The following is a 14,984-nucleotide window of genomic DNA, read 5'->3' on the forward strand; positions in this document are numbered from 1 at the left end:
TTGAATTCACATTAAAAGTTAAAAGCCAGAAAGGCACAATGAAAATAATTAAGAAATGTAACAGAAAATCAATGCACAGAACTGTGATACAGTACCTTACTATCATGTGTGCAGCTTGTACTACAGATACATATATAAAATGAAGAAGAAAGAAATGCATAGCCAAAATGTGCCACAAATGTTTCTATGGTGACATTCATTGAGTGCATTGATGTACAAATTGGTCATAAAAGTAAGCAGCAGGTTTCGGTGCAACATAAAATATCTTCATTGTGGACTGAAAGTTATTTAATTTCATCTTGCATACATTCTCTAATCAATGAGGTACCTAAAATTGAAGCAAATGTATTGCTATATGCTATGTAAGATCTCTAGGCAAATAAATATTATTATCATGCTGCTCGAATAGTGAATGGGAGCAAACTTTTCATGAATCATCTAAAAATGTAAAATCTCAAGACCAATATTTACCTATTAAAATCACTGTGAACATGATCGAGGAAAAACAAAGCATCTGAGTAATAAGGGTAATTTTTTGATACTCACTCTAATAAATTTTTTAGATGTAACGGTATGCCAATAGAGTCTGGATAATCTAAGAGAGCATTGAATTTAACGCATTTATTTGATTTGATGAAGGGTTAAAATAATGCGAAGATAATTTTTAATGAGACATTTCTCGTCAAGTTCTTGTTATTAAAGTCTGAACAGTGCCCCTAAAGGCTGTCAATTTTTGAACAAATACCTTTTCAGCCAAGTTAGCATGTTGTCCAAGTTTCAAAATGATGAGATTGAATGATGACGGTCTAATTTAAAGATAATGAGAAATTAAAGGAAATGCGGAATACCAAGGTTGAAAAACTGTTAGATAAACTTATGCTGGACATATAACATCCTTTTCTTCCATAATTGAGGGAACATCCCATTTTTTTATATGCATAATAAGCTCGTCCATATAAGGTATAATGGGTGAGAAATAAGCATTACTAATGATATTGATAAATTGTAAAAGCAATTGACAATTAAGCCTTGAAATCTAATTGAATTTGGCTTTTTTAAAATGTAACATACAAATGCCTAGGACATGATTTTAATTGTGATAAATATCTATTGTTCAGCTATTCTTATCATTCTTGAAATGCAATCTAGTGTTTGGGGTGGCAAAAATTTGCACCCATATTTTAAATGAAGTTGAGAGTTCAAGGGCTAATTCAGTCTGCTGTGGCATTAAATCATCAATACCTACTTATGTCAAAGACTATGAACTGTTCAATGACAAAAGTTAATTTTATACTATTTATACATTCCTCTGTTTCCATATCAAAACACAATTCTGAAAATTTACTTATCTACACCTTTGAAAATAGAACTATTCACCCTTTACATCGGGGTTATTGATAACAGTTAACAGCCAAACGTGTACAGAGATCCATGTCCTGGATAAGGGTAACTTACCCAGGGGGAACTCGAATCCATGACCTTTGGTTTGGCAGGTGAGGATTTTACCCCGCCGCCACTGAGACCGACTTTCCTTCCCTCTGTCCTATCTGATTGCTGTAAGATCAGATCACGCCCTTGCGGCAAGTTTCCTCTTCAATATAAGTCCTAATTGATCCAATAAGCACTTTCCAAGCAAAGGTAAGTTAACTGAAATTAGTGAGTGTTATTTTTTGCTTGAAAGGGATGGGAGATGTGGTGGATCTGTTGGGAAATACTTTCATTTCATTTATTCACGGGAAAACCCGTTAACGATAGTCATACAAATAATTTCACAGACAATAGAAAATAATGAACACACATACAATAAACCCATAATAATAAAATAAAAACAAAATTGTACACAAATGGATATAAAATATGTGGGTAGATACAATAATATAAATGTTAAGGTAATAATATCTTCTAGTAGAATTTTTAAATTGATTTCATCTTTGTCACGAGTGACTTTGAAATCTAGAAAGAGACATGGAGAAATCAAAACTTTGCCCGAGATTGTTAAAATTCCTCATTATTCTGGATAGTGGGGAGTTAAAGGCATAATTAGTTTTGTGGTAATTAACTACAAATGGGTGTGGATTTCTAGAACTATGGTGGGGTACATAAAAATTTACTTAAGACTTAAATCTAAGATTAAGATTTAATCACTTCACCTTATACCCAGCATGGCCACCAACGTGAAAGGAGGAGACCATAGGCAAGCAAGCAAGCAAGTTTGACCCCAATTTGAGAGGAAGATCCTCAGAAAGCACTTGAAGGATCCTTAACATTACAATCTTCTCATCAGCTCCTTCCTGTTCATGAACACCACCTTTGTTAAAGCAATTCTCTTTCTGATGTCCTTTTAACACCTATGATCCTTGTCAAATAACTTTGTGGCCCAATCGTGCAAGTTCTGGATGTTTCGAGTGACTGGAGGTGAGACTGCGACATGTGGGGTGGGGAGAGAAAGAGGTGAGCATTGCCATGTTGTCTCAAAAAACTTTGTTAGCAAATGGAAACAAAAGACTGTCGAAAACCTTCTTCCCACTTTGCTACACAACTAACTTAAGAAGCATACATCGCGGAGATCTGAAAGTGAATGAATTTCTTGGGGGCTAGGCTCTGCCTATTTCACTATAGTTCGTTTTTAGGAAGACATGTGCTCTTTGCCCTCACCTTCCCCAGCCCCCCCAAAAAAAACTTGAGCCTACCTCTCAGTTGCAAAGATATTTGAAATTAACTTTAGCGAGGAAGACCAAATATGGGTGAGGAAGAAAGCTTTTCACGGTGCCTGGCAAGCCCATAATGATACACGAACAATATAGAGGTGTAACCAGTAGTTGATACAGAAAAAACTCGAGGGGTTCCAACCCCTCGAGAGGGGTTGGAACCCTTCAGAGAACCCCCCCAGAGCTCAGAGAAATTTTGAAGTTTAATCCATTTTACTTCATTGGATTGATATTACTAATAGAATAGTGTAAGTATTAAGAAAATATCCCTCAGAAAGCCCTAAAAACTCACCATTTATCTTAAAATTCTGTAATTTATTAATCTAGCACCTACCTCTTTTCCTGAAGGGTATTCCATACCACCTAACTCCCCCTAGCCTTAAAATTATACAGAAAATCAATCAACGTAAACCTAGTTTTGCGTAATGATTTTGCATCACCCCGGGATATTTAAGTATTCTACCAATTAGGATAGATTTACATGAAGCATTTAAAAAGCATTCTGGCAGTCTCGCTTCCCTTCATAGACGTAGCTGTGCCCCTGATCCAGGTAATAAAGGATATATCTCATTTAGCCTCCTCCAGTAGGACTAATGAAATATTGAGCAATATGAGTTCATTCCACACAACAGTACACTTGAAAATCATTAATACAGGTGCATATTTCTAGGAATTGTAATAGCAGGTTATGAGTGAATGACTGAATGAGTGACCCATTTCTTCCAGATGCTAGATATGAACTGAATGTAAACCAAAGACTTTCAGAATTTCTAGAGCTGCAGGTTGAATATAAATACATATGTATATACTGAATTTCAGTCTTTGGCTAATTTAAATTGAAAGATATGTAATTGTAAGGTGGTGGCTTATGGAATTAGATACTTCAGTAATGACACGTTAAGTTTGGGTACTTAAACTTTTAAAGTTAACTTTTAGACCAACTTAACCTTTTTAAAGATTTACTCATTTTGACAATACTTTTCGACTTTTTTATGAGTCACGATTGAAATCTCATTATGTACTGCATACCCATTGCCATTTCACAGCTTCTTCTAAGTCATACATGTTAATTGAGACATCCAACAAATTATAAAAATTCTTTTGCCATACTGGAATTCATCTATTTAAAGTCCATTTTGTGTTAAAAATTTAAGTAATAAAAGGAGAAGAATCTACATAAGATTAATTTATTTCACTTATGTAAATTGGAATTCATATATGTACAGGCAGCATATTAAAGATACACAATTTTGGTGTGCAGAGAGCTCAGCTCTTGCAGAGAATAATATGTAGAATATATATACAAACAAGAAATTCACCTACCCTGTGGGTGCATAAAAAACTAAATATCACAATCATTACATGAACATTTTAGGCCTTTAGCTTCGCAGAGGAAAAGAAGTGAGACTAATGTGTACTAAACTAATGCAGGAAGACATAATACAGATGTGATATATAAGTGATTGATCACAGTGATACATGAATTCATAATAATCATAATTGTGCCATTACCAGTCAATGTATGAGGATCATAAATACTTTCCCTTATCATTACTCCCCTATCTACTTTGTTGGAACAAATAAAAACAATATATTTACAAAAACCTAATTAATATAATTTCAATCTTGTCCAATATTGGTTACAGTCCAGCCCAATATTGTAAATGTAGCTTTGAATTTATACCACTTGAATACCACTTCAGTTTTGACAGCTAGGCATCAATTTCTATGATACTTTTTCATGATTGACTCATCTCTTCATTTCCTTTTTTGCGAGATTTATGAATTTGCGTATGTACTACACTAATTCATGAACTATGCTCCAGTTTTATCTGAAAATAGAGGAATTATCTAGGTCAGTAGAGGAAAAATTACTTACATCAAGTTTTAAATATTATTTATGATTCCATATCATAATGATGATAATATTTACAGAGGTTACCTCTTACATATTTCCTCTAAGCATAAATAATGAAATGAAAAAAATAGATGACTTACCTCAAAGGGGGTAAACTTGTCACAGCATAACTTCAGCCTAGTAAAAAACAAAAGATAGGTACACATTTAGTTCAACCCTAAAAATAAGTCACTATTTCTACATTTCAGCATTGTTTCCTCTCACCTTACATTAGGTCAATAGATGACATTATCATGAATGAAATGAGCAAAACGGCTCTTTTCATTCAAGACATATATCTACATCTATCCTCAGATATTAAACCCATTATTATTTAAACACATAACTACAGCCTAACATCTGAACAGATGACTGCATTGAAAAGAAAAATAAAATTTCCCTCCCACGTGGCTTTCAACAATTTTGGAAACTAGCCAATTTTGGAACAGGAAGAGTTTATAGTCTGTTCACTTTATGTCTGCGGGTGAGCTTTCGTGAGAGCCCGGACACTCTCGGATGGCTTCGCTGATATGGGAGGGGTAGTACCGAGATAGAGAGGAGGAGTGAACATGACGTTGCCAAATGTACATAGCCGCCATACTTTGTCACTGAAAACGTTTGAGTCATACGTGGCCACAGGTATTTTGGCCCTGGCGCTGAGACAATATACCTACTCATTTGGAAGGCATTGGGGATAATCCTTTCATAGAAGCCCATGACATTGTCATCTACCTTGCTGAATGAGGCACCGTTGGTGAAAGGCATACTTAGTCACATACAAGGAGAACACGTGAGGTGTGGCAACACTGCTCATCGAGCAGATTCACGATGTTCACTCGGCGGAGGTCTGAGAGCGACTGACTGAGGCCACGCCTACTGTTTGCTTATTGGCAAAGGCAAAGTCACATGTCGAGAAACTTTCCCTCCCCTCATCTGCACTTGCTTAGGCCACACCAGCTCACCCACAGAGATAAAATGAACAGAGTATAATGATTGTCACAGAAGGAACAGTAGCACCAGGGGCAGATTAAGGTAGTTTTTTTGTAGGGGGGAGCTTCATTACTCTCCACAGCACCTTGATGGTAAGCAATACCTCTCAGCAATACTTTCATTTGAGAGCCACCTAATATTGCTAACTTTTCTATTTCTCCAGACATAAGAAGTTTTAAGGGAGATGGCTGCACCCTCTGCCTCCCCTTCCTTTAACCGCTATTGGGTAGAACATAGCTAATACAACATAAACCTAACCTTTTCAATCTGCATATTTATTCTGTAAACCTCTTGTCAAAGATATAACGACAAAATCATTGCCATAGACAACGTATTTTAACTGGAAAACTCTCCTGTCAGCACCATTTATATTAGTAGGTGAGTGCGCAGGGCAATTGACTTCCTGAAAACCAACCAAAATGTGATGTGGATGTGGAGTCTAGCCTCCACTAAAATTCAGACGCTTTCAGACCTCTGTGGTGTATGCATCGTGAGTAAGTATGCTGTGTTGCCAAATGTCCATTGCCTTTTTTTCCTTGTTGTGCCATGGCGATTGCTCTTAAGTGGACTTTGAAAATGGTCAAAATAAGGAATGCAAGCAGGAAGTGAAAAGGATGAAAAGGGGGCTAATCCCTTCGACTGAGAAGTTAGCCAGGCTTCCCACCCTTCCTAATGAGCCACCTAGTGGTTGGTGAATAGAGGTTTTTTGAGAGTCATTCTTTTCCATTCACTAAAACATTCTTTTGAGAAACCATGGCAACGCCTGCCTCTCTCTCTCTCCCCATCCCATATCCCTAGTGTCACAGGTTTCACCTCTTTCCTCGATGCTGCTCGAAACATTCCTTGCTTACACGACTAGGTCAGTGGCAAAGACATTTCAAAAGGATCATTGTGACCTTTTTTCATATCAACTTCAAAACTTGCACCATATTACATGTACCTAATTTTTCAATGTAGGAGAGCTCACACGTGAGTTTGAAAAGTAGGGGAGGGGAATGTGTGCTTTTGTATAATGTCCCCAGATTTGTGGCAGCACTGAGAAAAGGGGGGAGAGAGACTATTCCCATATTCCTTAGGCACAAGAAAATATGTTTTGTTCCACATCCTGAATATTTATAAGGTCACATCATTTTGGTACTATGCTATTTTGCATTGGTAGGATCATTATATGTAGAAATGTCTTTATCAACCAGCATACCAGCGACTAACAGAACCTAAGATAATGCTTGGTTGAATGTTGTGTGGTGCTTCAAGGAAGCATCCATGAACATACTTATTCCATCATCTGCCTTACAACAAAATATGAAATTTTCTATTTCTGCAATGCCAAGCAAATGTTGCTGAATTTTTTAGACTTTTTTTCTAAACGTAACGGTGATTACGTGCATTTTCACTGCATAGTAGATAATCTGTCGTAAAATTTAATTATTCTTTTTCCCTGGAAAGATGTTTTTACATGCACTACAGGAAGATGACACTGATTAGGGCCTATCCACAGCGGTTATCAAAAGACTGCCTTATACTTAAAATTCTATTAAAAAAAAACAATATTAAAAAAACTGTAAGTTATGGCAAACATACAATAAACACAATTAACTGAGGGTTTTACAAAATAAATTACTAATATCAAAATATATTACATGGGAGCATACGCCAATTTGGCCAGCTGTTGAACATTAAACTATATAGGGGCTGGAAAAATACTGATAAGGGCACTGAAACAATTACAGAGTGGGACTTTATGCTTGACTTGAACTAGATTTTTCTCACATAGAATTGTGTACTCGATATAGTTCAAAGGGTAAATATCTCAGACAATGCAGTCACACCTATCCATATAGATGTATACAAACATTAAAATAGCAAGTAAAAAAAATGTTGAATGTGTTATGATTAAAATATACGTACCATCTTCAGTCTCATCTTCCAAACAATTTAAATTGATATCGGCCGAGGCGATGGCTGTGCTAAATATGTCCATAGTCTTTGTTTCTGGCCTCATTGAGTCTTTGGTGAACTCTGACAGCAAAATGTCGGACTCAGCAGTCTTTACATTTTCTGATACATCCTCTTCTTTAGCTACACCCTAAAGGAGAGTAGATGGGTGAATTTCAAATAAAAAGGTAAGACAAAAAATGAATACATTAAAAAGTTTATAGAGGGAAGCAAATCTACACCTACGTACTACCCTGCAAGCCACCTCAATAGGCAAGTGGTGGAGGGTGTCAGGACACTGTCCTTTTACACATAAAAATGAAATGCTCCAACGAAGTTGAATAGGAGTTCCCATACCTACCCGTTTGATAAAATACCTCTCTTAATTTATTGTTTATGTCGGACCTGGAAATGTAGTAGGGTTTTGACGTGACGTTCTCTGTGTTGCTTTTAAAGATATCCGTTCTCAATTGCTCAACCATTCTAACCCTAGTTCACAGCCTCTACTCAACCTTACCAAAGAGGCTCCCAACCTAATTCGTTTAACATCTATGTAACACTTTCTGTACACCCTTCTTTTTGACGAAAACTGATATGGGCTTACGGAAAAAACAAGTAAAGCATTAAAGCTTAAGTAAAAAACATTGCTTTGCCATTGATGCACTGCGATTTAATGCGCAAAATTTAAAAAAATCTTCTTTTAATGCCGATTAATTAAGAAACTAGCTTGATTTTCATATGGCTATATCGAGAATATATTGAGTTGAAACACATTTTTATGTGAAATTACTGGGACTCTTGGGCAGGCAGTATTTTACACTCAGGTAATGCAGGTATCAATTTTTGAAAACTATGATAAGCTAGCCAACGCCGGAAATCTGCATAGTCAACCCCAAGTGCACAATTTGCCTAAAATTTCACGGAGGAAAATGATTTTCTTGACTTGGACTTGTGTTTGGCATATTCCTTTCAAGAGCTGGTTTTAATAATAGAAGGGATGAATTCAATATACTGGAGAACAATTTTCATAATATACCCATAGAGAATATGGGTGGAAAATCAATACTGAGGTAAATGAAAACAAGAATATGCTTAGCGTCAGGTCTTGAAGCATTAAACAACTCATTTACTGATGTTATGCAACCAGAAGTACGAAAGAGTTTACGGGGGTTGCTTCATTTCAAGGATATATATTAAGCAGGGGCATCGAAATTAGGTAGGTAGGCGAGTACTTTAAGAATAACTTTGCTCACCAATATACTCTGAAAATTGTCAACAGAGAGAACAGCAATGCATATGATATGCTATTACAACACAATTTAACATCAAGTAACTAGTATAATCAGAGTCACTTCATCAGGATTCTTGCCCTATTTGGTATCTATTCAACTTTATTTTAAGATTTCAGCCCACTATCATTATTTTTAGCCATATTGAAGAAACACTAGCACAAAATAAATGTAGACAAGTAGAAAAACACAACTCTAATGTATGTATTTGGGATCTGGAGAAAGACTTTTGATCTTGACTTTCAGTGAGAGAAGTTTTGATTTTATGGAGCTCAATATGAGTTTATCTACGAAGATTGGACAACTGTGACAATCAGCATTGCTTGTACATTTCATGCATTTGTTGATAATACTTGAGCCAGCAATTACCCTCAGAGGAGTAGCAAGAGGGTATTGGAAGAAGAACACATGGAAATGGCTAGTCCACAATCTAAATATGTATATTAATATTTAAACCAAGTTTTTGTTGGGTTTTGATTTTGGAGCATTTAAATTTGCAGTAATATGCACTAATATTTCATGAATAACATTCAAACAAAAACAACTATACGAAATAGTGCTTTTCATACTGAATGACAAAAATATTTAGCATTCCCACACAGAAAAATTTACTAATGAATGACTGAAGAATATGTTTTACAAAGATTTGATAATTCTATTATGAATACTCAATGTGCTCTAATTTTGAAAGCAAATATTGGTGGCTGCATTGAGATAATATATCAAGGGGAAAGAAGTTCTAACATGCACAGAGTACCATATTCCTCCGAATATAGTCTCCCCCCCCCCTAATTTTGAGGCTTGAGTTTTGGGAAAAATTAAAAAAAAAATGGGTTTAAATATAGCCCCCCCCTAAACTTTTATCACGGGAATTTTTGGAAAAAGAGGGGGGGACTATATTCAGACATATACGGTATTCTTTGCCACAAGGAAATGTCATTTTGAAAGCTCAATTATTTTAATCTTTGGCTCAAAGTTTGAGGTTTCTGGATTGAGTCCAGATCAAGGCCATTGATTTGTCTTCTGTGAAATTTTTAGACTTAAGGCCACTTGCTATTGACTTTGTGAGTTCACACAACATGCTCATCTACAAGGAGGCAAAATATATTACAAGTAATCATTACAAGTAGGCAGTAGAGTATGCCTGTACCAATTGGCTAATTGCAGACACAACAAATGAAATTAATCAATATTAATGCAATGAAACCACAGAATTAGCATAAATGAAATGAGATATTACTCATTTTTTTGGATTGCCTCATTAGTATCATGAATGACAGATGCTCACCGGATGAACAGAAGAAGAATTTTATCGACAAAAGTGCACCAATATGCAGAGTTTAGCCACATTTATCTCTGAACAAATTATAACACAGCGGAAGTTCTCCAAATGTGGTGGTTAAGTTATAAAAAAATACTGCATTGTAAGAATCTACATTCAAAGAAATATTAGGGCCTCTGAAATTATGATGCATTTTCACTTAATCTTTGACTAAAGTTTCCATCAGTTCTTCAACGGGAATGCACTACAATTTGTTTCCTCTAAGCAAGCTTTATAATGGCTAGGGGATTATGGGCAGCATAAGTGATATTCTGAGAGATGAAAAAATCGTCATAACCTAAATAATAAATTGGTAAAGGAATGGAAGTAAAAATAAAGAACTTGGACCAATAGGTTAAAAGACAAGAGGCCCTATGAATTGTTGCGGTCACATGCCTTGTGTTTCTAGTACTATAGTTTTTTTTTTCTCCTGTCACCAACAATTATCAGCCAACCTGGTTTAGAATGGCATCATTCAGTAATTATTTTTTATCGCTGATTGTAAGAGAGTTTGAAAAATAAAGAGTATCATATTCTTTAGTTTTTCGATCCATCACCTAATTATCAAGCTGTTTGCAGCAGACATTGGCCTAAACCCTCTCACAGGTGAGTTTATGACATCACTAACTCATGTCAATTCTCAGCCTAGGGTATGAGTCTCACATGGTTTGTTGTTCTTTACACTCTTCTGAGTGATTCCTTATATCAAAACAGTTCTCCCAAAACGAGTAAATGAACCAGAACTCTAACGATGCCAACAACTCACAAATATTGGGTGTAACTTTTACATTTACTCATTTTTAACCTTCAAGAGGATGGCTAAATGAGGAATTTTTTTCATCCTCATCCATCTTTTGCTTCCATCAACATCATCATTAGTCGAAAATCATAAGATTGGTTTGACGCAGCTCTCTATTCCTCTCTCTCCTATCCTCTAGCCTTTTCATAGTGACACATTTCTTCTATTTTATATCCTGTATAACCTATTCCATATAAATCATTCATGCCCATCCCTAGCCCTTCTTCCCTTCCACCTGTCCTTCTACGAATGTCTTCAACAGGCCATCATGCCTCAAAATGTGACCAACTAAGTTGTCCTGTCTTCTCCTTAAGGATTTTAGAAGACTTCTCTTTCCTCCCACTCTTCTAAGCACTTCCTCATTACTTACTCGGTCGATCCATTTTTTCTTCATCATTCTTCGTTAGCACCACATTTCGAATCCTTCCACTCTTGACTTCTCTGCTGCTGTCAACATTCAAGCCCTACTCCCATAGAGAAACATTCTTCATACATTACATCAGATGAATTGTTTCCTCAATTCTACAATTGTATTTTCAGCTGCAATTTTGATTTCATTGATAGAGCTCTCTTCGATGTAAATATTAAAAATTATGGGTGACAATGCACACCCTTGTCTCACTCCTTTTCTTATTCTTGTTTCTTCAACTGTTAGATCCAGATTTTTTTCCATCTAGTGAATTATTGAAATGAATGGGCTCATTCACCAATTTAAAAAATTTTTGATTGTGATATTTTGGAAACTAAAGAGACCCATATTTTTCTGTATTCCAATCTGACCCCAACTTCTCCTATTCAGCTTTTCGCAAGGAAAAATCACTGGTCTTAACCCTTTTGCAGATAAGTTGATGATCTCTTCAGCTCATGACCAGGGGACACCACTTTTCCAAAGCCCACTGCATGGGTCTTGTGTGGCATATTTTTATAAACACTGACGTGACTGATTCCTTCACTCAATGAAAGGTTCTCCCCAATTGTTTACATGAGCCAAAAGTTTAACAATGTCTCCAACTCCGAGAAAGTTAGCAGGAACTTTGACATTTTTCCTTTTGAACTTACAAGAATATGGACAGAAATATGGGGAAGATTTTTTTTGTCATAACTTATCTTTCCCCTCTATTCATCACGTTATTTCAATAAATTGAAATTTTTGGTGTGAGTGAATGACCCCATTCTGTCTAGATTTGGTGCCGACAGCCATCAATCACCATGCCACATGAACATGGTCAGCATAAGAGCATTGTGGAAATAGGGGATATGCGTGAAAAATCATACCACATTGTCAGGAAGCCAGTTTCAATTTGAAAACGTAAAAAGTAGAATCCACACTCCAGGACACACCAACAGCCGATTTACAAGACATTTTTTTGTATGATTGACCTTGAAATGCCAAAAGTCCCTGTACAGGCACTGGAAAATAGTTCCACCCAGTACCTGAAGTGCCCATACAAGCATACAAATAGGGCTACAATGAAATCTGGCACGGAAGAATGACAGTTGGGCATTTAAATATGGCAGCTAAAGGTTAAATGATACTGTCAAAAAAATACAGATAAATGAACTTAAAATTATGACCTAAACACAACTGCTAGTTCTGAACATACTCCCTACAATAATTACCCATACCATAATTTCTTCTTTTTACTTTTAAGGCAAGGTAAATTATGTTTAAGCTCACAAACTAATCAAAAATAAATTAATGCTAAAACAAAAAATACATGGAAGGGAAGTATATTTTTTTTAATAAGTTCAAAAGTTTAAAGCCATGGGTGAAGTGGTTCCCAACCCATAAAAATCTAAGGGCAACTTACCCTGAAATCGAATCAAGGACAGACCATCCATACTCCAATAACCATTACCATTATCAGTCATAACCTTTCCTTAGCATCTTACCCATTCCAAAGTGATTAAATGAGACAGTTAGTTTGAATCATTTAGAATTGCTTTAAAATGAAATTTGAGCCATTTATTTGACTCTATAAACACATGGCACAAAATGTATAAAATTATCCAAATGACAACGGTGAATCAAATGATTACTACATATCTATATTTCAAGAGATTTGAGTTCTTGAAATGGGAGGAAATCCATTTTAAAGATATGCAGAATTTTTCTGAATGGCAACAGGACATTTGAAAACAACTTGGGATATGTATTAAAAAGTGGGGACTGAATGCTTGCTTTATCGTAAGAGGAGGTATGAACAATTTGATTTAGGGGAATAATTCACGTAAAATTGTAATGATGTGGACCGGGCAAAATCTAAAAATGAGATTATTCATGATTTTATGAACTTTAACTTAAAGCAGTTTTTTGTTAGGTTTTTTTGGAATCATATAAAAAGGACTATTAATAATTGTATATTGCCTTCAAAAGTACCTTTTTCTACTTTTAAAAATTAAAATGACATTCATGAATGACATCTGACATCCTGCAGTGGCGGATCCAGGATAGAGACAAAGGGGGGGCTAAGTAGGGAGTAACCTCCAAGCAGTAGTGGGGGTCTGAACAAAATTAGCATTCTATCTCGTGTAAACTGGATATCCAGAGTGGGGGTATAATTCCCCACACATAGATCCGCCACTGACCTCTTGTAAATTCCCATCCATAACACAGGCCAACAATGAAAAAACTTTTTTTTACTGAAAATACCATATTCTTATGTTTTTAAAGTTGCTGAATCCAAATATGATGGTTTTAAAGTTGTATTACCCACCATTTATTTACATTTTACAGTTAAATTTATGAAATCAAGCAATATTTTTAGAATTTAACAGCTTTTTTATAGTTATAATAAAATTGAAAAGTAGGTCTAATGAACCAAGATAATGGGGGATTACTGTTGGTACTTCATCGAGAAGTTCAGCAAGCGATTCATCGCAGAAAAAGCTACAAAAGAAGCTTCAAGGAAAAAAGGGAAAGAAAATGTAGATCAATTCCAGTTGACAAGTGAGCCCTGTATTATCACGGTGTAGTAAATACAAAAAATTTTATCACGATGTAGTGAACAGTATGATGATGAGGATTAATCACAAGAAAACTAAGGTAATGCGGTTTTGTTAAGCATCACGAGCGAGGAATGTGAGACTCAAGATAAAGGTGGGTGGTGAAAAACTTGAGCAGGTTGAGTAATTCAACTATTTAGGCAGTACGTTAGAGGATACGGATACAGTAGTAAGGACATAAGGAAGAGAATCGCATTAGCGAAGGAGGCATTCATGAACAGGAAGGAGCTTCTTAGAGGATCGTTGTGTAAGAGTTTAAAGAAAAGGTTAGTGAAGAGTTTGATCTGGAGTGTAGCTCTCTACGGTGCGGAAACGTGGACTCTGAGGAAAGAAGACGAGAGAAGATTGGAGGCATTCGAGATGTGGGTATGGAGAAGAATGGAGAGGGTGAAATGGACGGAGAGGAAAAGGAACGACGAAGTGCTGGATATGGTTGGCGAGGAGAGAAAGCTTTTAGATGAGATACGCAGGAGACAGAAGGTTTGGATGGAGTTAGTGCTTAGCGGTGAGGGGATGTTGAAAATGGTGTTGGAGAGTAGAATGTTGGGGAAACGAGGGAGGGGAAGGAAAAGAATAGGATTTTTAGATAGATTGAAAGAGAGTAGGCCTTACAGTGAATTAAAGAAGGCAGTGCTGGAAGGAAAGGGAGGCTCCCAGATCACCTCTTTAGTACTCCATGGAAACCTACCTTAATCGGTAGAATACTATTATAATAAGTGAACAGTAAATAGAAACAATTTCATGATGTAACACACTGTTTCATTGATTTCCCTATATACCGTGTAGGGGTATTAGACTAAATAATAAATACATATTGCTTGGAAACTATGGGTGATACCAAAAAACTAAGGCCAGGTCTGGATACAGCACATAAAAATCTACAAAGATCAGCTATTAAAATAAAAAAGTTTTCAAAAAAAATTTTTTGTTGGCCTGTGTAATTTTTGATTGCGCATGCCATAAAAACCAGAAAATCATTAAATTGGGGAATCACCCCAGTAAACAATTATAAATACTGATCTTGCTAATATATAAAAAT

General features: G+C 35.9%; 1 protein-coding gene across 2 annotated transcripts in view; it reads right to left on the minus strand.

Moving 5' to 3' along the window:
* Window positions 1-4,706: 4,706 nt before the first annotated feature.
* The window catches only part of LOC124167767 (BRCA2-interacting transcriptional repressor EMSY-like), a 34,209-nt gene continuing 23,931 nt past the window's right edge, over window positions 4,707-14,984 (minus strand). For both annotated transcript variants that reach the window (XM_046545782.1, XM_046545781.1), the window contains 2 exons: window positions 7,504-7,681; window positions 4,707-4,743 (listed from right to left, as the gene is read on the minus strand). In XM_046545782.1, coding sequence (XP_046401738.1) covers window positions 4,739-4,743; window positions 7,504-7,681 — 183 coding nt within the window. In that variant the 3' untranslated portion in view covers window positions 4,707-4,738. The remainder of the gene's footprint in view (window positions 4,744-7,503; window positions 7,682-14,984) is intronic.

This window comes from Ischnura elegans, chromosome 11 (genome assembly GCF_921293095.1).
Source record: "Ischnura elegans chromosome 11, ioIscEleg1.1, whole genome shotgun sequence".
In the NCBI taxonomy this organism is placed as follows: domain Eukaryota; kingdom Metazoa; phylum Arthropoda; class Insecta; order Odonata; family Coenagrionidae; genus Ischnura; species Ischnura elegans.